Source organism: Pleuronectes platessa, chromosome 18, assembly GCF_947347685.1.
Source record: "Pleuronectes platessa chromosome 18, fPlePla1.1, whole genome shotgun sequence".
NCBI lineage: Eukaryota > Metazoa > Chordata > Actinopteri > Pleuronectiformes > Pleuronectidae > Pleuronectes > Pleuronectes platessa.
The window spans coordinates 21934476-21960795 of NC_070643.1; the positions used below are offsets into that span (position 1 = coordinate 21934476).

A 26320-nucleotide genomic window follows, 5' to 3' on the forward strand; every position below is an offset into this window, starting at 1 on the left:
GCTGTTTTAGAGTCAGACACACTGGGGGGGGGGATGTGGATGGAAAACGTGATCATAGTAACAGCGACGCCTGTTAAATCTCAAACTTGTGCAGATGCAGCCTCAGTTTCACAGAGACCTGAACATCTGGCAGCCACTCGCTGACCAGATGTTCAGAGTCACTGTGGAAACAGGTTCTTCACTTTCTCGTGAACACGGAGGAAAAAAGTTTGTCCGTTAAGTTTGAGGATTAAAAAAATGACCGACCGCACAAAAAGGCTGTTTTCTACATAAGACTCGAGTTGATGTTATAACCTAGTTCTCTCCATTTAATTTCCCACAAGGCATTATGGTCTAAATCAAAATGTGAAACTTGTTGCCAACACTGTGATGTGTGTGTGTGTGTGTGTGTGTGTGTGTGTGTGTGTGTGTGTGTGTGTGTCTCTCTGTGTGTGTGTGCATGAGGCTCAGCAGCCAGGGTTTTCCAGGGACAGCTGAGCCGTCGCCCTCTGCAGCTCGGAGCTCGCTCTGCGCTGAGTCGGAGCCGGTGGCAGCATCAGCCCCGAAATAACACCCCCCCCACCTCCTCCTGCTTGTCCTCCCCCATTTTCTACCTCCCCTGCTCTCCTCCTCTCCTCCTCCGCCTTCCTCTCCACATCCCCCTCGGCCCTCACTTTCTTGTCCTCCGCCTCGTCCCTCTCTCCGTCCGCCTCCATCTTCTGGTCCTCGCTCCAGCGGCGCTTGAAGCGCAGCTTGAGCGGGATGCAGAGCGAGCCGCCGGGGCTGATGGGCGCCGCCTGGCCCGGCTCGCTCTTCAGACCAATCAGAGGGAAGGCCAGGCCGGCGCTGCCAATGGTGGGAGTGGCCGGGGTCTTGAAGACATCGTCATCGTCGTCATCGTGGTGGTTACTGTGAGGAGGAAGAGGAGGAAGAGGAGCAGAGCTGCCGTTCCCGTTGGCGTGGTGAAGGCTCTTCAGCAGGTGATGATGAGGAGTTGGGAGGAAGAGGTGTCCTCTGTCGTTGATGTTATCCAGCTCATCTTCCTCACTGATGTCAGTCACCTCCACCTCCTCTTCCGACTCGATGTCAGAGATGGGCTCCACCTGCAGAGGAAGAATATTTAACAGCGTGAACTTTTATTTACGACTCTGAGCAGATGTTTCTCGAACTCGCAGCGTTTGGGAGAAACTCCTCAAACAGCTTCTCTGTGGAAACATCCGATGTCAGTGGACTCACCTTGATCTTTGGAGGCGCCGCCAGGAGAGAGTTGTTCATCTGCCCGGAGCCACCGAACGAGGCCGACTGGCTGGAGGAGGAGGAGGAGGAGGAGGAAGCCATCGAGCTTCCCGAATCCTTCTGCTTGCGCCCGAGTGGGGGGGGCTGCAACTTGAACTTGAACGGAGACGGATGCGGCGGCCCCTCCTCCCCCCCCACTGCTGAGTGATGGCCGAGGGAGTGAGGGAGCGACAGGGGCGCGTGCAGGTGGTGGGTGGGCGGCTTCTCCAGGGTGGGGCGGTGGGGCTGAGGGATGATGATGTTGGGGTAGTGGAAGAAGGCTCGGGGGCTGAGGTGGTAGTTGTACACAGACTGGGTGTGGGCCTGCAGGTAGTGCTTCATATCCTCTGGGTTGAAGGAAAAGTGGGAGCCCATCATCGGGGAGGAAAGGGAGGGGGATGGGGTGTAGGGCATGTGGGGGGTGGGGGTCATGGACAGAGCGGGGGACAGATTTTGGCCCATGAGGCCCCCGGGGCCAGGCAAGGGGGACACAGGGAACGGGGACATAGAATCTGGGTGGACCCTCGGAGCAGGTCTGGAGAGCCCTCCTGGGTTCGGGTAGATCCTGAAGAGAGAGTCGTGGGGCATGCGGTGGGGCAGCAGGCCCCTGAAGGCCCTCTCCGGCCCCCCACCTCGCTCATCGGCCCCCAGCCCCTCCTCCAGCTCCGAGTTGGTGGAGGTGCCGTCGCTGCAGTCGCTCACCGAGCCCCGGGCCATACGCCGGGCCACGCTGCTGAACATGCCCGGACTGCGCAGCTCCTCGCTGGAGGAGAGGACGTCTGACGGCGTGGAGGGGGGGAACCGGAAGTGGGAGCTTCCAGTTGGCACCGGGGGGGCGCTCTGAGGAACTCCTCGACCTGTGAGGGAGAAACGAGGAGAATCAAACAGTGATTGCAGCAGGAAGTCATGAAGATGTAGAAGCAGACTCATAATCTGAAAGTTCAGAGAGTTCTGGTTTATCTTATCAGGTTTGAAATGTTTTCCTTCAACACAGAACAATAGAGCCTCAAGTCTTTTTGTGTTAGAGGTCAACAAAGCAATAAAACTGTGATTTCAAATCCTCAAAACAAACATCTTCATAACCGTGTCCCTGTTTCTCTGCTTCAGCCACACAACAGGCTGACAGGTGGAAATCTGTTATATATGAAAACATGAAGATCATAAAAACTGTCTGTGCGGCTCAACAAGGAAACATGTTTATTATTTCATCTTCTAGTTTTAGTTTTGTATGAACCAGCTTTTTAAACTGAAGAGAAAAGTAACAAATGAAAGTCGGTCACTTCTCTCGTAACTCCAAATATTTTACACGGAGGGTCACAGACACACAAAGAAAACACAGGGTTACACAAAGCCACAAGTTCCCTTCTCTCTCAACCCCTCCTCCCTCTCTCTCTCCCTCTCTCTCTCTCTCGCTCACCAGGGAGACTGTGGCACTGCAATAAATTCTTGGCATCTGTGCACGTGCCAGAATTAAATATTGGAAAAGTTGCTCTTACTGCCATCACAAACATGGGTTGGGTTCCTCTGCTTTTTTTCCAGCACCGCCGAGCGCGTGTGTGGTTCTGTCTTTATAAGAAACGCACATCTCACAACCATGTGTGACAACAACGGGAAAAACTGTGTGTGTGTGTGTGTGTGTGCATCGATCTAGATTGACGTGGGTGTGTGTGTGTGTGTGTGTGTAAAACCATCATATCACAACATGTCAGTGTGTGGGCCACATCACACAGAGGCTATAATTAAAGTTTCGTGCCGCACTTATGTCACTGGTATCCACCGCTCCATATGGACTGTGTTTACACTGGGTGGCCGGGACCAGAACAAGAGACGACTTCAGAGGAGGGAGAAACTGGGACGTGGCACACGGACGTCTTCAGAGGACACACTGGCTGTGAATGAAGTGAAGCCAAAGGGCCTCCATCGCCCCCTGGTGGCCGGCTGTCATACTGGACCTGCCTCTGACTGCACAGAGGAAACGTGTACGTACCAGTGCCCATGTCGATGAAGGGGTAGTTGACCAGCACCAGTTTGTTGAAGTTGAACTTGTAGGTGAATCTCTTCCCTTTGGTCTTGTGGAGGATCCTCTTGTTGTAGTAGTATCTGAAGAGAGGGCAGAGAGAGAGAAGAGCGTTACCTTCCTGTGAGTTTAAATACTCATCACATCAGGATCAGATCAGATCGGCTTCATCGTGTCGAAGATGAGATTAATAATCAAAAAGATTAATAATTAATAATAATAACCTCAGCCCAATAGAAAAGCGTTTATTTTTCCCATACATGAATCACAAGCAGCTTATTTCATCTCTACTCTTTTAAACTCCTTCAGTGGCCCTGACCCCAGTTTTAAATCCTCGCTGTGATTACTTAACAAAGCCATTCAGACTGGGTCTTATCCAGCGGCTCCACTGGTACCAGTGCATTAGTCACTGTCAGGGCACACAGTGATGTCGAGGAGTGAGCCGTGTGCTGTTGACAGCTCATCTCACAGATGATAAAATGGCTCCCTGTGACTCAGCGCCAGCCCGGGGACCACATTCATATTTCCCTTAAATAACAACATCGACACCAGTGTCTCTCAGTCACTTGTGGCCGCTTCATTCTGGAAAATGTAAAACGATATTCATCATTTCTAGTAGAGTCAAGCAGAGAAGATCCCAGTGGCAGATTGTCTTAAATAAATATGTACATAAGATTTGGTGAGTTGAATATATAAGCTCTAAAATAAACATTAATTCCTTTTGGAAAATGTAGAGCTAAATAATTTGATCACAGATTTAGAATCTAAGGGGATAAACTGGGATTTGTGAGGTCTTCAAATAAAATGTAATTAATTTGATGCTCTTTGATTTTAATCACTATTGATCAAACATCTTCTGGTTTTGACAAAAAAAAAAAAAAAAGATCTCACAACTTTCTGATATTTCATGGACTAAATGATCGATCAGGAAACTAATTGGCAGATCAATTCATAATAACAATAACTGGTAAATGTGACTCATTTCAGAAAGCAGAGTAAACTTCACCCTGAGGTCGGAGATAAACGTTCCACACACGGTAAACAGCCATATTGATGAGTGGGTGTTAACAGCACCAGGCCTGTTTGTGCAGGGACATGTTGTTCACAGACGTGTGGACGGACGGATGGCACTTTGAATGAGTCGTGGAAAAGGCCACACGCACGTACATGTGAGGAGGTCACATGACTCTAACAGTGTGGAGTGGATGTGTGACGGCCCGTCTCACACACCGGGCCCAGGCTTGTCCGTGGCCTCCTGCTCTTTGAACTCACTTCAACACAGAAACTAACGTGGAGTGTAAAGACTCAGATTCTTCGTATAGTTGTGCGGGAACACACACACACACACTGACTCACACACTGATTCACAGGCCTGCACACATGTACTAGATCTGCATGACTGAACACACGCGGACCGAGGGAGCGCTCACTTGAAAGACGCCGAGAAGCATCAATCAAAAGCTTCACATCTAACGACGGCAGAACTCGCCCCCAAATATCTCAGACTTAATTAACAGCCATTCGTTTATATGGAAGGTTCACAAACCACAAGAAAAGATCTTCTCAACAGAGTCGGCTCCTTGATGTTAAACACTCAGCGTGACCACAGAGAAACTGACTGTTAATCTGCTGTTGAACCTCTGTGGGCCTTAGATTCTGGGATCTGAGTCATTTCTGTGCATTAATGACACGTTGGATATGTTTTTAATAACATAAAAAGAAACAGAATTCTTCTAACGGTGTCAAAAGGAACCTGAGGGAGTTTGTAGGAACATGAATAGAGGATAATTAAACATATCCAGTATCTGATGTGTTTAAAGATGTTGTTGTTTGTCTTTAAATGTGGTTGAAAAGTTGACTTCAAGTTGTGTTGTGACAAAGATATAATAGTAACTGATGGTTAAATGTTGAGCAGGTTTGTAAACAAACACACAAGTTTATACATCATCACCTGCTTGTGTTTGAAAACAGCTCGTGTGTAAATGTGCGGTTATGTAAAAGAGTAAATCAATAAACAATGTGTTACATGAGTGTATTCTGTGTAAAGTCACGATCTGATGAGTGAAGTGAGTTCAGTGGATGTTTAGAATTCATCTAATATAAATTCAGGTTGTGTTTTGATATATAATCATATGAGGAAGATGACAAAAAAAACAAGGTTTAAGCAACAAACAAGACACAGATGGGCTGGAGGAGGGCTGACATATAACAAGGTGTTAAGTGTGTGTGTGTGTGTGTGTGTGTGTCTCTGTGTGTGTGTGTGTGTGTGTGTGTGTGTGTGTGTGTCTGTGTGTGCGTGGTGATGAGGCAGTGCAACTAGTCATCACCATGGCAAACTATAACCCACACCAACCTACAACACAGGAGGCGACACTGATGACTGGCTGTGTGCGTCTGTGTGTGTTTGTGTGTCTGTTTGTGTGTGTTTGTGTACAGGACGGTGAGAGAACAGGCTGGTGGCTAAATAAAGCTCTGCAGCATCCCACATGTCCTCTGTGGAGGGAGAAGGTGTGCGGCTCTAAATCCACCAGCACCCTGGAGCTTTAGAGTCGTGCAGATGTACGTTCACAACAAATCAACACTTCTTTGGTTTTTATATGTTTCACGAGGTCAAAATGAAGCTTGAACTCATCCCAGAGTCAATAACATGAAATCAAGCGTATTTGAACTTAAACAAATACTGATGACGAGTGAGATCGGTTTCTTGAAAATGAGCTCGTGTCCCGGGAACAGAGAGTTGAAAAGAAGAGGAACAGAAACTTCTGAATCTTTACATAGTTTCACAATATGATCTATTATTCACTGAGTCTTTAATAATCTGAAAATCATATAAGGGTAAAGGGCAACAACTAAGACCTAAGAGAAAAAGTTTCATCAACACGATCCTGGCACTATCACCAATCTCTGCACCTTAGAACCGCACAGGCCCATAACTCTCTTACTGTATATATTGTTGTTCTATATTGTTGTTTTTATATTGTTGTTTGTACAGTGCACCAACCACACCAAGGCAATTTCCTGTATGTGCAAATATACATGGTAATAAAAATAGTTCTGATTCTGATCCCTCTATTATTCAGCTTCCAATAAAAAAAAAAAACAATTCTAATCACTGCTTGATTGTAATGAGCTTGTTTCCCAACTTTCCAGCATAATTCATATCAAATGAAGCCAGAAGAACTGATCACCAGATTAAACCCTAATTGAAATAACTTTGAGCTCTAGCCCCAGGTAGGTCTCGACCATGTGACTGAAATCTGTATCAAGACAAAGATATGTGGAGTCAGAAAAATCCAGATAACGTATAAATGTATCTTATGTATCTTATCTTATTGAAATGTGGGTTCATATGACCTGTAACTAGTTTTAAACTCTACTTGGGGCCACTCGAGCTTTAAACAGAAGTTACCTTCTATTTCTGGTGTGTGAGTGAATATGTGAACTGTTCCTGTCCCTGAACCTGTCGTCTGTTCTGCTGCCAAACGACCACAAATAGACTGGATCCAGTGAAGAAAAATCCATCTTGTATGTTTTGCTGATTTTAATCTCGGTTCATCTGGAGTTCAACACAACGAGGACTCCCGTGAAACACAAGGCCGACACGATGAGACCATCTGGGCTCTGACTCGTCTGATATCGATACCTCACACGAACTCATGACCTGAATATAAAGCCAAGTTACAGGGTCGGTGATTTGTCTTAACATAACTCATGAAATCTAACCAGGCTCTAGGGTTCTGCTCCAGACATGGGTTTAAACCAGGTGGAACCGAGCTGGACTCTTGGTTCTTTCCCCCTCACCTCAGTGCTCGGCTGAGCTTGTCGTAGTTCATCTGTGGTTTACACTTCCTCGCCCCCCACAGGCGAGCCACCTCGTCCGGGTCCTTGATGACGAACTCGCCGTAGTCTCCCTGCCAGGCGATGACGTCATGGCACTCCTCCTTCCTCAGCAGCTCCAGGATGAAGTGCCACAGCTGGATCTGCCGGGAACCCGGGCTCGACTCGGGCTTGTAGGCCCATTCGGGAAAAGCAAACCCTGCAGGGGGGGGGGGAGAGGAGTGGTTAGGTGGAGGCAAATTCAAAGAAAGGAAGGAAGGACACAACATGAATACAAAAGGTGAAGGTTTATTTTATGAGTCTCTGGGAATAAGAGAGTTTAAGTAACGTGGATGTGTCAGCGCCGGTGAAGAAGAACTTGTTGTCTGGGGCATTTGTGAAAGGATACAGACACAAGACGGTTTAAATATGAAACTTTAGATCTAATACCTACATTAAATATCTGAAACACCTTTGGGTTTAAGACTCTCCTGGATCTAGTGGCTCAGGGAGAGAGAGCTGATCACATTAATACACATTCACGAGCGTCGGGCTCAATCTGCTCCCACAGGCTGAAGTCAAATCAAACCTCAGTGGTATCAGCATCAAAGCTGGAGAATCAGCTCTGTTGTTACAGATTAACAGGCCTTGAGATACGAGGAGACAAAATATAAGCTATGGTTTTATAACTACTATCAGAACACACACACACACACACACATATGCAAGCACGTGCACACACACTATTATCCAACAGTTGAAAGTATAGGCTTTGTGTTGTAAAGCAGTGGGTGGCAGTAAAAGACTCAACAGCACTTCAACACAAGGCCAAACGAAAAGGCTGAATAGCAAAGGCATAGTGTGCGCAGACACACACATACAGACACACACACTCACACCTCATTAGGACCAGATGTGCCTTGGCAATCAGGCTGAGAAAGCTGAGGATGGGAAACATATGGGCACAATATAACAATGCTGGATTTTCTGTGTGTGTGTGTGTGTGTGTGTGTGTGTGTGTGTGTGTGTGTGTGTGTGTGTGTGTTTATGAAACTGTAAAAAAAGCAAAGTATCCTAAAAACCAAGGTTACAAAGATTTTCCCACACTTTGTAAAGGCGTCACATCAGAGTGTGCATCATCGTGACAGTGACCTGGGAACGAGGATCTTCTCAAGGTTCACCGACTTTAACCCGAGTGAGATTTGACCAAGCGATGCATCACATGTTGTGCGATCTAGATCTAATGAAACCAGGAATCTGACACATTAAACCGGCATTTTGTTGCTGTGTGTTTGTTGGATAGGAAAAGTGCTGCGGGGCCGAGAACAGCACATAACAACAACCACATAAAAGAACAAAGGACCAGATGAGAAACAGATAAGACGACATAAAAAAAACAACAAAAAGACGAGTTGTAAAAGAGGTGAGGGGGGGGGAAATGAAAAGACACCTGGCAACTACACTCCAGAGTTAAGTGAACTGTGACTAGATATGGTTCCCAGATGGTGATTAAATCAATTATGACTTTTTTCCAGTATTTACACAACTTGTGCTGTCATTGCTTTCATGTGTTCACTTGGATTAGAATCCTTTTTTTTATAGAGACAAACAAAAATGGCTGACGTTCCCCTTTATTTTAAAATATGCAGCATAACTGATATTTAACACTTTTAAGGTCAGAGGAAATTAATCTGACACCAGGTCTGTGGTTTTTTTTAGAAACTTTCAATGATCTGCTGCTGCTTCAGAAATCACTTTCTAAACTATCTCCGGTGATTGGATTGGACAAACAGACTCACAACATTCCTGCCCACAACAATAAAAGCTGCACACACAACCAGCTGACTCGGCTGATGCACCGATACGCTCCGTTAAAAATCTGGACCGCGGAGAAGAACGCATTTAGAGAACTTGCCAGAAAATTGGCGCGTGTTTCCCCTTTAACCAGATACAGATCAGATTTTAATAGCAGGTGTAAATGGAGACAAAGTGAGTCATGGAAAAACTAAACACTCTGAACACGGAGAAACCAAAGTCCAGCATCAGGTGAGCAGCTGCGTGGGCTAACGCCACCGAGAGGAAGCAGAAACAGACTCAAAGAGGGAAAAGACAACTAATGAGGATCGATCACTTAAGAACTGAGAGAGTGAAGCGTCTTTGTTAAAGAGATAAATTAGACTTTTTGAGTATCTTAGCAAATTTGTCAGAAACAGACTTAATACTGAGACATTTAAATATAAAACAAAGTGATGTCTGATCTGGATCTTGAGAGTTTCACAGCCGAGCTCTTTCTGTCCTGGAGGCAACACTTAATAAACATCTTACAAAAGACGTCTTATTGAGGAAAGGACACAAAAAAAAAAAAAAAAAATCCAGAAAAACAGATCTGCTCCTGATGACTAACAAACCACATGCTGCTATCTGGTCTCCCATGGTGCTGGGAGATCGAGCCCAGCAACAGACGAGCTGGCTGCGATGGTTTGATAATGGCCATTTGAAAGGCTGAGCACTAATGGGGTACAAGCACATGACTCACACACGCACGACAGTGAGGCTGTTGTGACACAGACACAACACAGCTGTGTAACGGGGTACACACTGGTGATTAGTGCAGCAAGCAACACGCGTGTTTCCATAAACGCGCACAAGCACACAACTCACGAGGAGTGCATTAAATCAAAGTGGGCGAGCTAATATCTCCCTTACACACACACACACTGAGTACACAAACACACAACACAGGTTAGGGAGGTAAGTGGGTTCATGCGTGGGTGCACAGAGCACACAGACAAAGGACACAGGAATAGAAACCCACTGCGTGTTGCAGATGTCCCTGCTGACTCATATCTTGTTCATTTGTCGTTCACAGATTCCTCCTTTCTCCCCTCAGCACCACGGCCATCTCTCTCTCTCTCTCTCTTCTTTCTCTTTTTCATTTTGTCCCTCCCTCGCTCAGCCTCTCCTATGACACACGGTCTCCTAGCAACAAAAGCTTTTAGCGCTAAAAATAAGCGGCCGAGTCACGAACACAAAATATGATTCAATTACAGAAAAGTTGCCAGAGGAGTCGGGAGTTTGGGCTCAGATCCAGAGACCTGGGGTGTGAGGGTGTTTGATCTGCCTCACCAGAGGAGACGTCTCTGTGAGGCGCCGGCTTCACTGTCCAACGTGTTGAAGACACAACAGATCAACTTGTCCCCAAAGAACTAAAGGACCAAGCTTAACAACTCGAGCTATAATGGACATTAACAGCAAATGCAAACCAAGAACCTGTTGAATGTGACTAAACTAGTTCAAGGCCCTTAACATTCAGCTCATCTCATCTCAGTGTCCTTCCTCCACACTCCAGATGACCTGCTCTCACTTTACACTTTAATAATAATAATCACAATTTATTACAACCTGAACAGAACTTTACTTTGTGTTTGTTAGATTCGCTCCAGAGTTAACGAGACCAGTTTAAAACACAAAACGCATATTAGCCGAATTGTGAATCGATTTGAGAAACCAGTGGCGCTACCCAGCCCTTAAGAAATGACCACTATATGGGAACTGTGAAGAAAAGTTATAATAGTTGTACTATTGCACTGTCAAAAGACTCAGTGAACAACTTTGGGTGCACCTAAATTAAAGTTTGGCTCACCGGTGCAACCATAGTATCAAAGTTAGTCTTGATCCCTGATTGATTCCTGATTGATTGATTGATTGATGACATTTTGCTCCTGAAGTTAGTCCAAGCTCGTTCATTCACATTCAGCCTCTGTCTTTTTAAATGGCATCGTTAGCAGGAGAGACGGGTCGGGCACGTGTGACAGACCAGCTGATCGTGTGGCGTTCTGACACAAAGAGGGTCATGTTGGATGAGTTCTCTCTGTTACAGCTGCTGGTTCATGTAATGTGAGTAAAAACAGAGATTCACAGATAATGGATGACACAGATAGAGTGCAAGAGGGAGTGGGAGGAGGCAAAGGAGAAGAAAGGAGCAGGATAAGTCAAGTTTAACATTATGCAGTGTTTCTTTTAGTAGTGGTGGGCAGGTCAAGTGATGGAGGGGTCCAACTTCTGATTAGTGCTGGTGTTTGTTGTTTAGGTCCAAAGAGAGACCGAGACCAACCGGGGAGCTCATTTCCTGGTGATCTGAAGCCACAACTTTAAATATATAAACCTCTTAACTCCTACTGGGGGTGTTTGAATTTTATCAATGCAGCCTCAAGAAGTGAACGTTCCGCATCATCTGGTGTGTGAAACGAGAAGAAGAGGAAGTTTCATACGATGCACGAGGCGTGACCTGTTATCTCTTCCTCAACATTGTGGGAACGCAGTTATCTCATTAGTTTTTATTCACACTTGAGCTGCATGGAGGCAAAGAGGCCGTTTCCCTGTGTCGTGTGAACCTGGCCGAGCTGTTACACCTCACTGGACATGTCACTTACATGTAACGTGCAGCTAGTTTCACATACAGCTTGTGTAGAGTGAGTCTGAGAGCACACAGGAGGTCTGGATGTGGAGTGAGTGAAAACTGAAGTAGACAAATGAACCCAAAAGGTTCTTTTGTAGGATCTGGCAGCCTCCGCTCCAGACAGGAAGAATTCTGATTGGTAGACGGAGGTGAAACGCACCATTTCAGGCCTCACTGGATTCTATATATAGCTAAGAACAGGGAAAGAAAAACTCATTTGCTATTTGGCTGCGGTCCTGAGACACCTGCGTTTTCATTTCCAAGAGAAACACAGGATCTGTGCAGCAGCAATCAGAGGCTGGGGGGGGGGGGGGGTTTTAACGCACAGCTCTGCTTTTCTCAGCGGCTCTGACGTCACCACTGTTGTAACAGCGCTGGTAATGACCGATAGCCATCATTAGGGTATTGTCCAGAAGGCCTGCAGCCGCTGAGACTAAACACAAACGACCCCCTCTTGTATTTCTCTTTCGCTCTCCGCCAACAACTTTCTTTAACACGCTGTTCCATCTATCCCCTCGTTTATTTTCCCCTCCCTTCCTCCTATTCTTTGGTGGGTCTATATTTAGCTGTTGGAAAGGTCGGTCCGTGTCTGTCTGCGTGGTAATGAGTCAGGGGCCCGGCCACCGACACACAGAGGTAAGAGGCCAGGCCAGAGGGCCGGGGCCGAGCTGGCTACTGAGAACTGGACGGGGGTTTTATCAGCGTCGGGATCAGGACAACACAGAAAGGCCGGAAACCAACGGGTCCAGAGCAGGAAACAGGGAATCTCTGCTGGGCGTACGTGGGGCTGGCATGTGCAGCGCAGAAAAACACAAATACTAAATTAATAGATCGTCATATTAAAACTGTAACATGTGATTTTGTCGTGACAGGATTGGGCTGTATACATTTAGCAGAGGTGGCCGACTGATGTAATGTCATGAAGTTCCAATTAGTAGACTCTGCTGAGGGCTTTTAATTTGGAGCAAGCGATAACAGAATACAGAAGGTTGATGAAACTATCCAACATTGATTTTGTGTTAAATTGTGTTATATTCACTCTGTCAGTGTACAATGCACCAGCCAGGTGGACAACCCCGCCCCTAAGCTCATACAACCCAATTAAATAGAAAAGATCATTTTAAAATCAACTAAATTCAATAAAACGAACCATGAACTGTTCAGACTTGTTTATCCGAATCTCCATTTTGTGCCTTTGTGTACAATGCAGGGATCACAACAGACAATCTATCACAGCTTTACCGAGGAGTTCAAACTGCTGTTTAAAAACCCTCCGCGCCTCATTGAGGCAATCTCATAATTACCCTCAAAGGATGGAGTTAAGATTCAAGGAGCCAGTGGCTTAAATCCAGGGAGGAGTCGGAGAAACAGACGGGACGAGGAGGAAATCGGGTGGAAGGGTAAAGTGGAGGAGGAGGAAGGAGAGAGAGAGAGAGATAGAGAGCAGGAGGAGAAACAGAAATCCAGCAGAGATCAAAAGGAAAGGAGGACGGCGGTCTGCAGGTGCACAGCATAAACCTTCACCTCTTTCCTCACATGATCCCTCATTACATAAGATTTACAGAGAGAGGGAACGGTGAACAGACAAGGAAAGGAGCCGGGGTCAGAGTCAGGAAGGAAAGGAGGCGGAACGGAGAGTGAGACAAAGTCAGAGCTGCTAATAATAACCATGAATCTCCTCAAACTGAGGTGGAGATTTACATCTGTGTGTCATCTGAAATGTGGGTTTCCACCATCGTCTCCAAACCAACAAAGTTAAATCAGACGAGAGGGAAACGTGATGGAAACTGAGAATGAGAGAGAGATAAGTGTTCAACCGAGAAAGATGCCTGAAGATAAATGCTAAAGAAAAGAAAGTGGATGAAGATTAAACCCTCATCATTTTAACAGACACCTCTCAAACTGGTCTGAGTTCTCCTGAAGTCTGTGCAGCTCTGACTAAGAGCTGAACACGCCATTTGCTACCAGGAGACTTTGTTATTAATGACTTGAATTTGTGCAGATGATGGATTAGGAAAGATTTGCCCTCAGGTTTGGGAATACTGCTGAAGCTTTATAAGGCCATTAATGAAGTGGCTGTGCATGGCTTGAATCAGCGGCTGCTCCTGCCGGGGATGATGCGGTTTCTGTCTCATGCTCAGAAATCCATCTTCCAAATCGCTTGTGCTGTGAGCGGTGCTTCCCGTAGACTCCCAGTTAAGGTTAACCACTGGGGACGAGCAGCATTAGAGCGCAGACGGCTGAAATGCTGTGGATTCCAGTCTGCAGAAGAGACTAAGGGCACCATAGAAAGAGGAATTTGACTGTTTGCCACAGCATTAAAGCCTCGGACTGCAAAGAGAAGCACTTAAGTGTATAAAGCATCTCGGTTAAGCTGCTCTAATCGGAGACACGGCGGACGCCTACACCTCGCCAGACAGAAACCTGTCGCGTCCTGGAGAACTCTGCGGCACCTTGGAGGCAGCCAAGGCTGTGATTAAGACAACCCCAGCTTGGCATGAGTGTGTCTGCTCGAGTGTGAGTGTGCACGGATTCATGAGTCAGTTATTACACTCAGATAGGAGGGTAAAGTCCCGTTACACTCGGCAGGCCCTCTGGGTCACACAGCTGTTTTAAAGATGCCAGAATTGTGTCACTGTGGCAGTTTGCCAACAACTTTTAATAAAAACACCTTTCAAAGAGACGTTGGCTTCTAATTTAATTACTTCTGGCTCCGATAAGTAAAAAATGCTAGCTCTGGAAAGAAGGCAATCTTCACAGGAGAAGACGATCACTGTTGTAAGAGCGAGAATCTAAATCCTAAACAATTATGTCGTCATTTTAGAGCCCAGATCTTTATCTGTTAATCTGCAGCGCTGAGCCAAGGTGGAGACTCAGAGAGAAAGTGCACATACTGAAACTCGTCCGAGCACGCTTTCCAACCAGAAAATGAAAACCCTGTAAAATATTTAGCGGTAATGAGCTCCTGGCCGCCCGACTGCATTGCTGGAGTTCTCAAGCTTTCCTCCGACAGTCAGACTGGAATCTGTTTGAAAGACAATGGCTGTGTTCGGAAACTCATCACTATAGAGTGAGTTTGTAGTTGTGTATGAATGTTTACTGAAGTTTATTATACTCTATATGTGCACTCATTGTTTCGCACAATGCATCTTGAAATGTAATGTACAACCAATGATCACTAAGAGCAGCAGGAACAGCCTGAGCTGCTGAATCCATGTAAATAGAAGCTGAGCAGCACAGACTGCAGGAAACAAGTTGATTTATATATCTAAAGATCATAATTCAATATGTTTCTACCATAAAGTACAAATACTAAGTGAAAAATAAATATAAAATAATTAAATTAATTTTCTGAGAGATTTTCCACTAGCCAACGTTGTTGATTAAGTCATAATCCTTTGATTGTGTGTTCGTGTGCACAAATATGAGTTTGTGTTTGTGTGAATGATAGTCAGTGAGAAATAGAATAAGAGATGGAAATAGAGAGACAGTAAAGAGAGAGAGATACGTCTCAGACCAGAGGTGCATTGAGGCAGAACAGATGTAGTTTCTGTTGCACAGCAACACACACTGTTGTGCATGTTTATGATACATGGTCGGCAGGAAACCAGGCCGGCTGGCCCCCTGCTGAGCGAAGTCAACCAGTGTTAAATCCAGCAAACTGGTCAGCTCCACGCGCAGGGAGCCGCTGGGCTGATTACTGGCATCAGACTGGGAAGCCGGCCGGCAGAACGAACAAGAACATCCTTCAACTGGAGGACTTTGGTTAATATCACTGCGAGAGGAAGTACCTTTCCTTCTGAGGTGCAATCAAGGGGGATACAGGGGGGGGGCTTGTTTCAGAGAATCTAACCATGAACGCATATATTCACTAAGGAGAGGGGGGAAATGAGGTCCTAACATAACAGTCCCTTTGCAACACTAATAACACAGCTTTATTCTGACAGTCTCAATATCCTGAATCCATGGATCCATTTTTTGATTACAAGACTGATAATTAACTTTAAAAAGTTTATAATAACAGTAAATAAGAGAAGCCATCATACAGAGGCAGAGGAGACTGGAACTGCAGTGATTTGCCGTGTGGTTGAAGTGGTTGAAGTCACTTCAGAGAGAGAAGACGAATATCCGTGTTTAAATTTGGCTCCTGTGTTGTGGTTCAGTCACCAGACTACTTTCATTTTCCTCCAACACACACGTGTGCACACTCACTTTGGATTCTCCTCATTGACATGATGCATTAACCTAAAATCAACCTAATTCTAAACTGAGCCCTGAAACCGAGTCTCAACCCTCAGACGTCTCTTTGTAAAGTCCTGGAAACCGAGATTTACAACTTAACTGTGTCCACACAACCATATGATGACATGTACAGACACACACACAGACAGATGAGACCAACAACAAAATGTTGGTGACTTCAGCTGTTGGACTGAGCCATGTGATCACTAATGTGGACACACAAATCACACACATGCACTCACACACACACACACACACACAGACGTGTCACAACAGCCCAGAATAGGACCGTGGCTCCGAATGCAGGAAGCTTGGATGAGTGACTCATTCCTCGTGTTCTTTGCCAAATCAAATTTCATCTCCTCTCCTTTTCGAACCCTTTCACTCTCCCTCCTTTTCATAACTTAACTTTTCCTTTCAGCATCTTTCCACACAGACAAAGAGGCTCCTCCGTTGATTACAAACTATGAGGACACAACAGCTCGACAAAGCGAGAGGTTCGGTTCAGTGTGCGACTGACGTTGATGAAAAGGGGAAAATATCTAAATACGTTGAGGTCATAAAACTTTAGGAGCAGTTTAACCACATAGGACTTGATTTTTATGGCCAGGGGGGTTGAGAGTGAATATCAGCCAGGATTATGAATATTTAATTAACACCTAAATCCAAAGTATCTACAGGGTTTTCCTTTCACATCACTATGAGGAGTCAAGTCTAAAAACCTTTTGCTACCAGCCCCCCCGGGAGGGAAAAATGTCCCAAAAAGGTCAGAATGGAGCCTGTGATGAGCAAGAGAGTCTCGGGAAAGTATTGATGACATTTCTAACATTCCATTGACGCAAGAGTGGAAGAATACAAACATCTCAGGATGGAGAAGAGGAGCCAAACATGTGCAAGACTCTGACAAAGACATCAGAGTCGAGTGGCGATAAAGGCCAACTCTGAAATCCTCCAACAAGCTACAGGGTGGATCCTCTTTGGCTTTTGGACAGTTGGTTGAAAAAGCTCTAGTCACGGATTAATTGATTAATAAAGACAGAAATTGGGGGGAAAATAATAATTCCTTGCAGTAATAAGAGTTTTAGTTCTTTGTGTTCTGCTATAATTAAGAGAAGTCATTTAAAGTGCTATTTATCACTGATACTTTACTCATGGTCGCCAATCAGACGACTGGCGACTTGCTCACTAACACTAAGTGTTGGTTAATAGACTTTGAGACCCAAACTGGAAAATAGTCAGACCAGTTCACCCTCAACCATGTAACCATGTAACCATGGCTCATAGTTCAATCCCAGTGGGAGTAGATCTGCACTGGAGGAGGGTGTCCGTGAAATTCTTAAAAGACGTCAAACCGCCGGGCGAGGGACTTTCTCCATGTGTGATGTCTGGGTGTGTTAGTCAGCCTTTAGTCATCGGCAGAGCCACCGCAGGCCTAATTCTCCAGTCTATTGCATTAAAGCTGGATCTTCCCGTCTCCAGACTGAGTGGCTCGCTCCCTGCGTAAAAAACATTAAAGACACAGGCATGACGGCGTCACCGCAGGGAGACGGCAGCCCAAGTGAGCACGCTGCAGAAAATTAAAAGAGTGTGTCTGTGTGCGTTAACGCAAAGCAGACGCCACCCGGTTTTTCATGGCATGTGGGGGGTCCAGACCCCCTAATACAGAGTGCATGCTGGGAGTGGGCGACATGAACGAGTGTGTGACGGACTAACTGACTTTCACGTTTCAATAGAACAGACTCATTCATCACTGCCGCTGGTCTGAGGCCTTCAAACCACCAACAGGGACGCACGGCTACTTAGGGACGGATCTTTGAACTTAATAAATCCAACGTGTAGAGTGATACTGCTGCTTAACGTGGAATGACTCAGCATTCCTAGACACTTACATCATTTATGGCAATTATCTCATTTATCAAGTCATTTTAAAAAGTGTATAAACCTTCTAGAATGCCAAGATTCTTCTAGAAATCAGCTTTAAGTTGTGACGTCAGCCGAGTCCGAGACCTACAGGTCATAAACAAAAAGGGACAGACAGGCAGACACAGCAAGCTCGACTTTATGAGGGACTAATGGTGCTGACCTGATCGAATGGAGCCGTCCTTATCGCTAATGTAATTTATGACTTACCTTTGAAGCAGCTAACAAGACAAGCCCGAGCCCTCCACTGGCTCAAATAGTCTGCAGCTGCTTTCAGTCACTGTTGATGCCAGAACTGCTGTCAAGTGATTTGAACAGAGGCCCAGATTGATTTCTAATCATTTGACAATATAATCGTAATTATGGAGACGTACAGAAGTGCAAAGGCCTGTTTTCAGATCCGTTGTACAAAGAGCTGTCAGGTGCAGTAGGGCTGCAACTAATGATTCATTTGTACATTATTTTCTTGAGTAATCAAATTCTTTGGTCTTTAAATTAGTAAAATATAAGCCTGCAACTTTTTCTTTTGTCAAATATTGGCAATTTTTGTTTATCTAACTATTGCTTTTTCGACTTGCCACTAAATAATGTGTAGAGAAAAGTGTAACTATTCTCTTGTGCTTGTTTGATTGTGTGTGTGAGAGACGGCGAAGGTTTGTGTGTAAAGAAAGGAGAGAGAGGGTGTGTAGTTTGTGTAGTTTGTGGGGGGGGAGTTGAAAGAATAAAGTTGTTTGCATTAAGCTTTTAGTTTAACAAACTTCCTATATTCCAGGTTTAAACTGTGACACACAGAGTCGCATCAATCACAGACACCACACACAGATTGCTGAAGTGCCAGGGCAAGAAGTGACAGTCATTAGAGAGAGAGAGAGAGAGAGAGAGAGAGAGAGAGAGAGAGAGAGAAAGAGAGAGAGAGAACCACAGGGTTCCCAACAGACGGACGACTGAAGCAAACAACAGAAGAGACACACCGCGCTCTGCTGAGTCCCTCCGTCTCTAGCTCAATCTGTCCTCTCCACAGACAAGATAGTGGACACGTGAAAACAAAACTCCTACAGACTTATTTTAACTACACCAGAGCTCACGAGAAACCTACGAGCTCGGATCAGATCATTGTGACAAACCTTTAAGATGCTGCTATAACAAGATTAAACTAGATTATGTCACCGCAGCAGGCTAAATGTAAAAAGGAAATCTCAAACTTTTGAGCTATTTATAGTTAAAACATTACATAACACATTGTGAGCACAAAAAAAGTATTTCTCTGAACACAACTGAAGTTTATGATGTTAACAGCTGTGGATTTCTGTCCCCACAAAGCTGCTGCTGCTGCCTCTTGACACCGGGACAGTGTGTGCTCAGGGTAAACCCGTCTCCGTCTGTGGTGATTAGGAATCAATTGGAACTCAGCTGGAGCAAACTGTCCCTTCTATATTTAAGAAATGTGTCTTTCCGACGGCGTTAAGACGGACACCAGATGCGTCTCAGCTGTGGATTAAATGACCGTGGACACGAGGGGGGGCGCTCCAGTGAAGGATCTTTCCTCTCGGCCTGAACGCTGCTGCCACACTGGTGCTCGAGATGCATTTATTTATTTGCCCGGGGATCTGGTTACTGTGGAAATCATATGAATGTACATAAATATGTAGAGAGAAGCAAATGTCCACAGAGGTAGTGTGAACAAGACGTTTTCCTGTGTGCCGGTAGGAGCTCATGGTCGCTGCTGCTGCCACAAACATCTGGAGCCGGTACCTTTCGGACGGCCACCTGAACCAGTGTCAGCACCAGTAAAACTCATGGTTTTACAGCCGTGAGCAGCTCTCACTCCTGAACCCTGGAAAGCGCCGCACAGGGCAGACACTGAGCTGCTTGTCCTGAACGTCTACCTGGATTTACAAGCCATATATTCAGTTTGGCTTCAGTGGTGCTCGACTTTGCCATTTCACGGCCGTTTCGGTGGCAGCACGCCGAGCAGAGAGAGAGAGGTTTGTAGAAATTAGTGTTTTTTAAACTAGCTCGGATCAGATTTATGCGATATTGAATTCATCGTGTGGCCTTTCTGAGAGCAGGACATGTCACGTTTTCAATCAAGCAGCGTTTGGTTAAAAAAAAATGCAGGTGTAAAGCCAACAAGTGTAGGAGCAGGAAGAGCCTGGGTTGGATCAACCGCGTCCAAACAACCACAGAACCCAACTCTCTGGAGCTCGCCGGGGTTTCTCCCCCCGTGACTCCTGAGGCGGCCCCTTCGCTAGAGAATGTGCCCGATGTGTTTTGCATCATTTTTTACAAATGGTTTCTAAATGAAGACTTTCCACTGGTGTTGCCGTGCACTGCCAATGAATGCCACACTTAATTTAAAAAGTCCTAGATGTTGCCACCTACTGCAGGTCTCTGCAACTACCAGAACACAACCTGGCAGGCGTCCCCTCACCACTGCTTTCAGCTAAAACCGACTTTCTAAAAACATATGGCATTTGGTGGATATTTTTGCTCTGACAGCACGTTGGTGGCAGCTACTTTCGCCCTGGCAGGGCCCGTGTGGGCTGTGTGACTACAAGACCACACCTAGTCTGTCCCTTAAGTCTTTTTGCAGTGCACACAAGTCAGACCCACATGTCGGCAGAGCCCTCCCTCCATCCATCCCTCCCTCCATCCTTCTCGCCATGAATGACGCCAAACCAACCAGGTCCCCCCTCCTCCTCCTCCTCCTCCTCCTCCACAAGCCACAGGTGATAGACATAACACTGCAGGACGCTGCTCAGATTGAGTGACTCCAGTCACAACAGCCTTAGACAAAGCACAGACCCACCTCCTCACCTCCTGTACTCTCTCAGCCTTGGTTTGATTCAAGAGTAAACGCTGTGTCTGCAGCTTTTGTTGAATAAAGGTTTTAGAAGCCTTGAAATGTGCTTTTTTTTTTTTTAAATACATATTTTAGTCTGACGGGTAAATGGATCAACACATCATGTCTATGAGGAGTAAAGAAGCCTGGGCTGTTCTCTAACCTTTCAAGTTTATGCAAGAGAGATTAATTTGTGCATGAGCGAGTAGCGCTGCAGCCGGAAAGCCCAGATTCCTGTCAGGTGTTTCACAGAGATCAGCTCCGATGCAGAAGTCTTCCTTATCTGCTCAGTGAAGCCGGCTGTTGGTTCCCCCTGACCGGCTCCGTCCTTTCATGAGCTCGGCTGGAGGTCGGCTGTCGAGGAGCCAACGCAGATTCACCCGGTCATAAATACTTAGATGCTCAGCGAGCGAGCAGGCCGACCATGTTGTGGAGACTGATGAGCACATTCCTTTGCACTAAGAAGCGGTTCTGCATTTTGTCTGAGCCGGGCCTGTTCTCTGAGTTCTGAGAGATTAGGCAGAGATACCATTGGTGGTTTGACCTTCACTTCTTTGATTGGTACATTTTCACTAGTCCTGTGAATAACTGTCAGAATGCAGACGATGTGGCACCATGATAAAAATATGTATTTAAAATATCAAAGTCTGGTTTCGATGTGAGAATTTCAATCAAAGAGCTGAAGCCTCGTTTTGAACTCAACACGATACAGATGTTCAACAGCCATGCAAACACACACTCATCAGATTAATGGAAGTTGTGTGGTTGGTTAATTAATTCTCATTGGTCAGACAATCAGTGGTGATTGATGCGTAGACAGAGGAGCGCTCCATCAGGACACTCCCAGGATTAATCTGTGTTTAGGCGACGGCAGCGTCAGACTTTTCCACTTTCCTGCTAAACTAATGACTTTTTAAGGACGTGATGATAGGGACCTTCCCCGAGGATAAACTTAGCAAGAAAATAGCTGTGATAAAGCTAAAATAACAACAACTAAGACTGGAAGATCTCTTGTTTAACATTTACTGAAAGTGTACTCAGTGTCTGCCCCAAACCAAACTGACAAGACGTCTTAGATTCAGCTCTTTAAAATGTTGACTGTAAACTATCACAACTCAACAGCCTGAACAAACAACGACTCTTTTATATTCTATTAGTGTTGTAGGGACAAACACGTCCACCAAGATGCAAAGCGAATTCAAATAAAATAATGTAATCACCTCACACACCGAGCGTTTCATTCCCAAATTAGATCAGTGACAACCACAATCATAAAATGATAAGGCACCGTCAAGTAAATCTGGTCCAATAACTTTTTATTTGATATAATTACGCCACCGTAACCAAAATGGATCTTTTAAATTTAACAAAGAAATCCATATATATGAATAAAACAGTAGAAGAAGATCAGCATTCAGCTCCCTAGCGGAGTGTGGGGCCTTCCTGTGCGTGGGGCCCTGGTGTTTGTTTGGCCAGCATGTCCTGGCTCGTGTGTTGTCTCTTCTCCGAGCTGCGCATGGGTCACCGGAGCCACCGTCCATACACACTTCCAGGAAAAGAGGTTTGCCGTAACATCCAGAGATGATCACGGCACCGTTGACCCGTGCTGCCCCTTTGACAACACACCAGAGAGATGTTGACGTCACTGTGCTGTGGTTTTTCCAGGGGTCTACTGGCCCAGACTCAGCACAGCAGTGATTTGGGAATGTGATCAGGTCAACGTTTACCTTAATGTTAATCTGATCAGCCGCAGTAAGCACACACACACACGGAAGGGAAACCAGGGGAAAGGTGCGTCCTGGGAGGAACACTGGCTGGATTAGAAAAGTGAAACTGAGACTTAAACGAGCAGAAATAAAAGATTAAGACTAACGGCTTTCTCACAAATAAAAAAACCAAATTAAAACTCCTTGAAACAGTCGTTAATCCTGTTTCTCTTTCATCTTAAGTGATATAAACATTTCCCAAATCCACTGGGAGCACATGACACTACTACATCTCCAATAAATCCACTGGGAGACAGGGTGACCTCCAACACAGAGACTGCAACAAAAAAAAAAACACACACATCTCTGCACATCAGTCGCCAGCACCTCTTCTCAAACTTTCCCCGAGACAAACAACTTGGCCTCGACTTGTTGTGTAATTGCGTCGTCTCTGCTGCTGGAGCCAACGGCTTAATTCAGTATAGTGGTGAGACAGTAACACAACAGAGCCCAGCCCAAAAGAAACTGACGTCTTTTTTGTTTTGTTTTCCTGAAACGAGGCCTGGGCTCATTAGCGTTGGTCTAACCAGTGTTATTAGAGCGGCTTGAATCTGCATAGAGACGTCTGGCTGCTCGTCCTGTGATTACATTAGACTGAGTCAACTACCCAGAACCAAATGGTCTTCCTCAAGGGCAATTGGGTCTCACTGGTAAAAGTCAAACACGCACTTTGTTGTGACCACATCAACGTCAGGTAGAGCAGCGCGGTGACAGACATATGGGCACAGACACACACACTTACACTCACAAACATTAAAATACAGTCACAGTCGTAAACAGCAGCCCAGTGCTCACCAGACTTAACACCAGCTAATTGCTCATGTATGGCCCCTTTCACTCCACACACACACACATGCTCAAACACAAACACACACACATTGCTTAGCATGCTGGGTCGCTGGCCCGGCCTGTCTGTAGCTGTGACGTCTTGCATGTGGCGCGTTGTTGATACAAGGAGTAACACAAGTGGAAAATTGGAGCTGGTGGGGCCAGACGTCTGACTTCCTGATAGGAAGAGAGTGGAGGTTGACCCATATATATATTTATGTGCACCCGTATGTGTATGTTTCAAAGCAGGCAACAGGCGTGATGCACACAAAAGGCCTGTGTAGCTCCGAGCGCAATGCAACATGGACACAGATTATTGTTATTGAATGCCAACGAGGCTCTGCTGACAAAAAATAAAACATTCCTTCCGTCTAAAACGACCTTCATCATATTAATGTCAAGGCTTCCACTATTGAAAACATACAAACCCACACTGGATTTCATTTCAGAGCGAGGCTGCAACTTCTTTAAACTCGAGCTGAATCCAAAGAGATAAAGTAGACAAAATAACTTATAAATAGACAAAAGGATCTATTCTCCGCTGTGTGGCGCATGGTTCTACTTTTACATATCCTTGTTAATCCGACCCCTCCGGAGAGGTTTTTATTTGACTGCCTATTCTTGACCTAAATCCAGAGTGTATAATTGCCAGTTAAGTATTTTCTGCCTGATGAGCCGTGTGGTGGAGATCAATCAAAGGGAAGTTTCATGGGTCACCGGGAAGCTACTTTGAGGCCGTGGCAGACCAATCTGTTCATTTCCTCACAGAGTCTTGTGCCCCACTGTGTAAAAAAAAGTTGCTTGTGTTTTGTCTCGATTGTTTCGTGATATAAAACAAAGTTTATCTCAGGCAGCGAAGAGATTTGAAGCCATATTTCTAATTATGACGTTGTGCTGTGGCGTGGCATTCCCTCTTTAAAAAAAACATCCATTATGGGAACTGGATATCTGGCTGCCCAAGATCACCACACAACGCTCCCGACCAAACTGGGTTTAAAAGCACCCAAACGGCACAATGGAGGGGAAATCATACCCTGCGCATGGAAAATCATAATAATTTTCAACCAGAGCAATTTAACTTCAAATAAAAAATGTACGGAATTTTGAAATAGCATGGCCTTGAGGTTTTCTGAGTGGTGATCTAGTTAAATTCCAGGAGTAGGTTTTAGTTGAGCTTTAAACTACGCAGGTAAGACAATCTGCTTGGATCCGATTGTGACGGGGGTCAAGGGGTCAAACAGGTTTACTTACAAAAACGCCTTTAGGAAGGAAGGGGGGGTGTAAGCTAAGGAGACTACTTCTCCCAGCAGCAGCAGTCAACTGGGAGCGTTACACCATCACAGCCACCCAGCACTGAAACCAGCAGAAGTGATCAAGTGCAAAGGTCCCAATGCAATCATGCAGCCACTTTCCAGTTCCCCGTGATGAATGGAGACGTGTGTGGGCTCACACCTCCACCTCAGGACAATCACAAAATGCCACAACCTTAACAAACACACAACACCTTAACAAACACACACCAGTTGATTATTCTCTTATCAACTTCACAGGATTCGAACACACTTTTCTCTGAGAGGACTTCCCTGCAGGTTAAGTCAATAAAAGCCCTTAATGCACACAGTTTGTGGTTCCGCTTCATACTGGGACCAGTGCTGGTGTTTTAATATCAAACTGGCCGTGTTATTTAAACTGATTTGTTAATTTGACCTGGATCTACAACCCGGGGCTCCGGTCGCCGGGGTCACGGCTCGTTTCGGCCCGGACCCCGGACTCCTCCACACGGATCCAGGAAACTCAAGCTAACTCCACAGTGGTTTCGCTCCGCAGCTCGAGGGAACATGCCTTGGGAAAGTTTGAAATAAAGTTTGAAGAACCTGTATTAAACGTGTGTTCGAGTTCCCAGGCGGTTGAGGGGGTAAAGCGGGTGCTCGATGGCACCGGACTCCCCTGGTTTAATGAAACCACGGGGGACTCGGACTGATCCACTCGAGCGCCATAACTTTGTCACACTTTCCCTGGAGCTCGTTAGCATGCTAGCCCGTTAGCCGCGGAAGCTACACGCGCTGTTGTGTTTCCCCCCCCCGAGGAACAACAAAGTAAACAAAAAGCACCGCAACGTGTGTTTTAATGATGTGCGAGTAGCCGTGAAACTCACCGGAGTCTCCCGGGGTCTTCATCTTCGTCGCCGTGGTCGGTGCGTCGCGTCGGTCACTTTCTCCCCCCCCCTCCCCTGTCGACTGGTAACTTTGCACGGTGGTTCGGTTAGCTAGCTAGCCGTTAGCGGAGTTAGCCGTGACACCCCACTCCCTCCTCCGGTGTTGTTCTCTCAAGAGGCTCGTTGGGGGATCGACCGGCCCGGAGCTCGGCGCTGGGAGTTGTGGTAAAAAATCAGGTAAAAGCTCCGTTAAGCTCCGCTCGTGCGTGTCCGCGCGTCCACGGTGTCCCGGAAAACTTTGTGTGGTTGTTTTGGGGGACGCGTGTAGAAAGTTGCCCCGGGTCTCCGGAGGCGGAGGGAAGGGGACGATCCGCTCGCCCGCGGCCGAATGGCGCAGGTCGAAGTTTGTCCGGAGTCGAGCCGGAGCGACGGAATGTCTAAACGTTCAGCCCGTGCGGTGTGGCGATGTCGCATGTTCGATTCCTCCTCCACATCACCATCTTCATCTTCATCATCCTCCTCATCGGTCCAGAAACGCGGAGCTGCTGAAAGGAACAAAAGTACCGATGCCAGCTCTGCCTCTCTCTGCCCGCTCCCTCTCTCTTTCTCCGGCTCACACTTTCTTCTTTTTCCACTCGCTCGTTCGCTTCGTGTCCGCTCCCCCCCCCCTCTCTACGCCGGGGTGTCGTGTTTCTCTCCTCCTGCCACACGGGGCCGCCCACGCGGACCCACGGAGGGAGGGAGCGAGAGAGGAACTCAACGCCCACTTGTTGCCAAAGATCGTCTATTGATTCTGGAGGACTTTACTTTACATTCCACTACAACAGACGAGCTGCTGATGCATTTTTTAGGGATTTGGAAATAAAAACCCAGGGAGCGAGGAACATGTGTAAACGTGGGCTGGATGTATTATTAACCAGAAACACGAGAATCAAAAACACAAGCATAAACATCTGAGACAAACATTGTTTTATCAGGGTAAGGTTTATTTGGACGAGGCAGGGCCGTAACCACTGTCCTG

General features: G+C 46.1%; 1 protein-coding gene across 1 annotated transcript; it reads right to left on the bottom strand.

The window, feature by feature from the left end:
- Positions 1-378: 378 nt before the first annotated feature.
- erf (Ets2 repressor factor) lies at positions 379-25988 on the bottom strand. Its single transcript, XM_053446764.1, has 5 exons — positions 25300-25988; positions 7073-7307; positions 3242-3354; positions 1216-2111; positions 379-1082 (listed from the first exon to the last, which is right to left on the bottom strand). The coding sequence occupies exons 1-5, from the start codon at positions 25319-25321 to the stop codon at positions 447-449; spliced, it is 1902 nt and encodes a 633-aa protein (XP_053302739.1). The 5' UTR covers positions 25322-25988; the 3' UTR covers positions 379-446.
- Between the last annotated feature and the right edge of the window lie 332 nt (positions 25989-26320).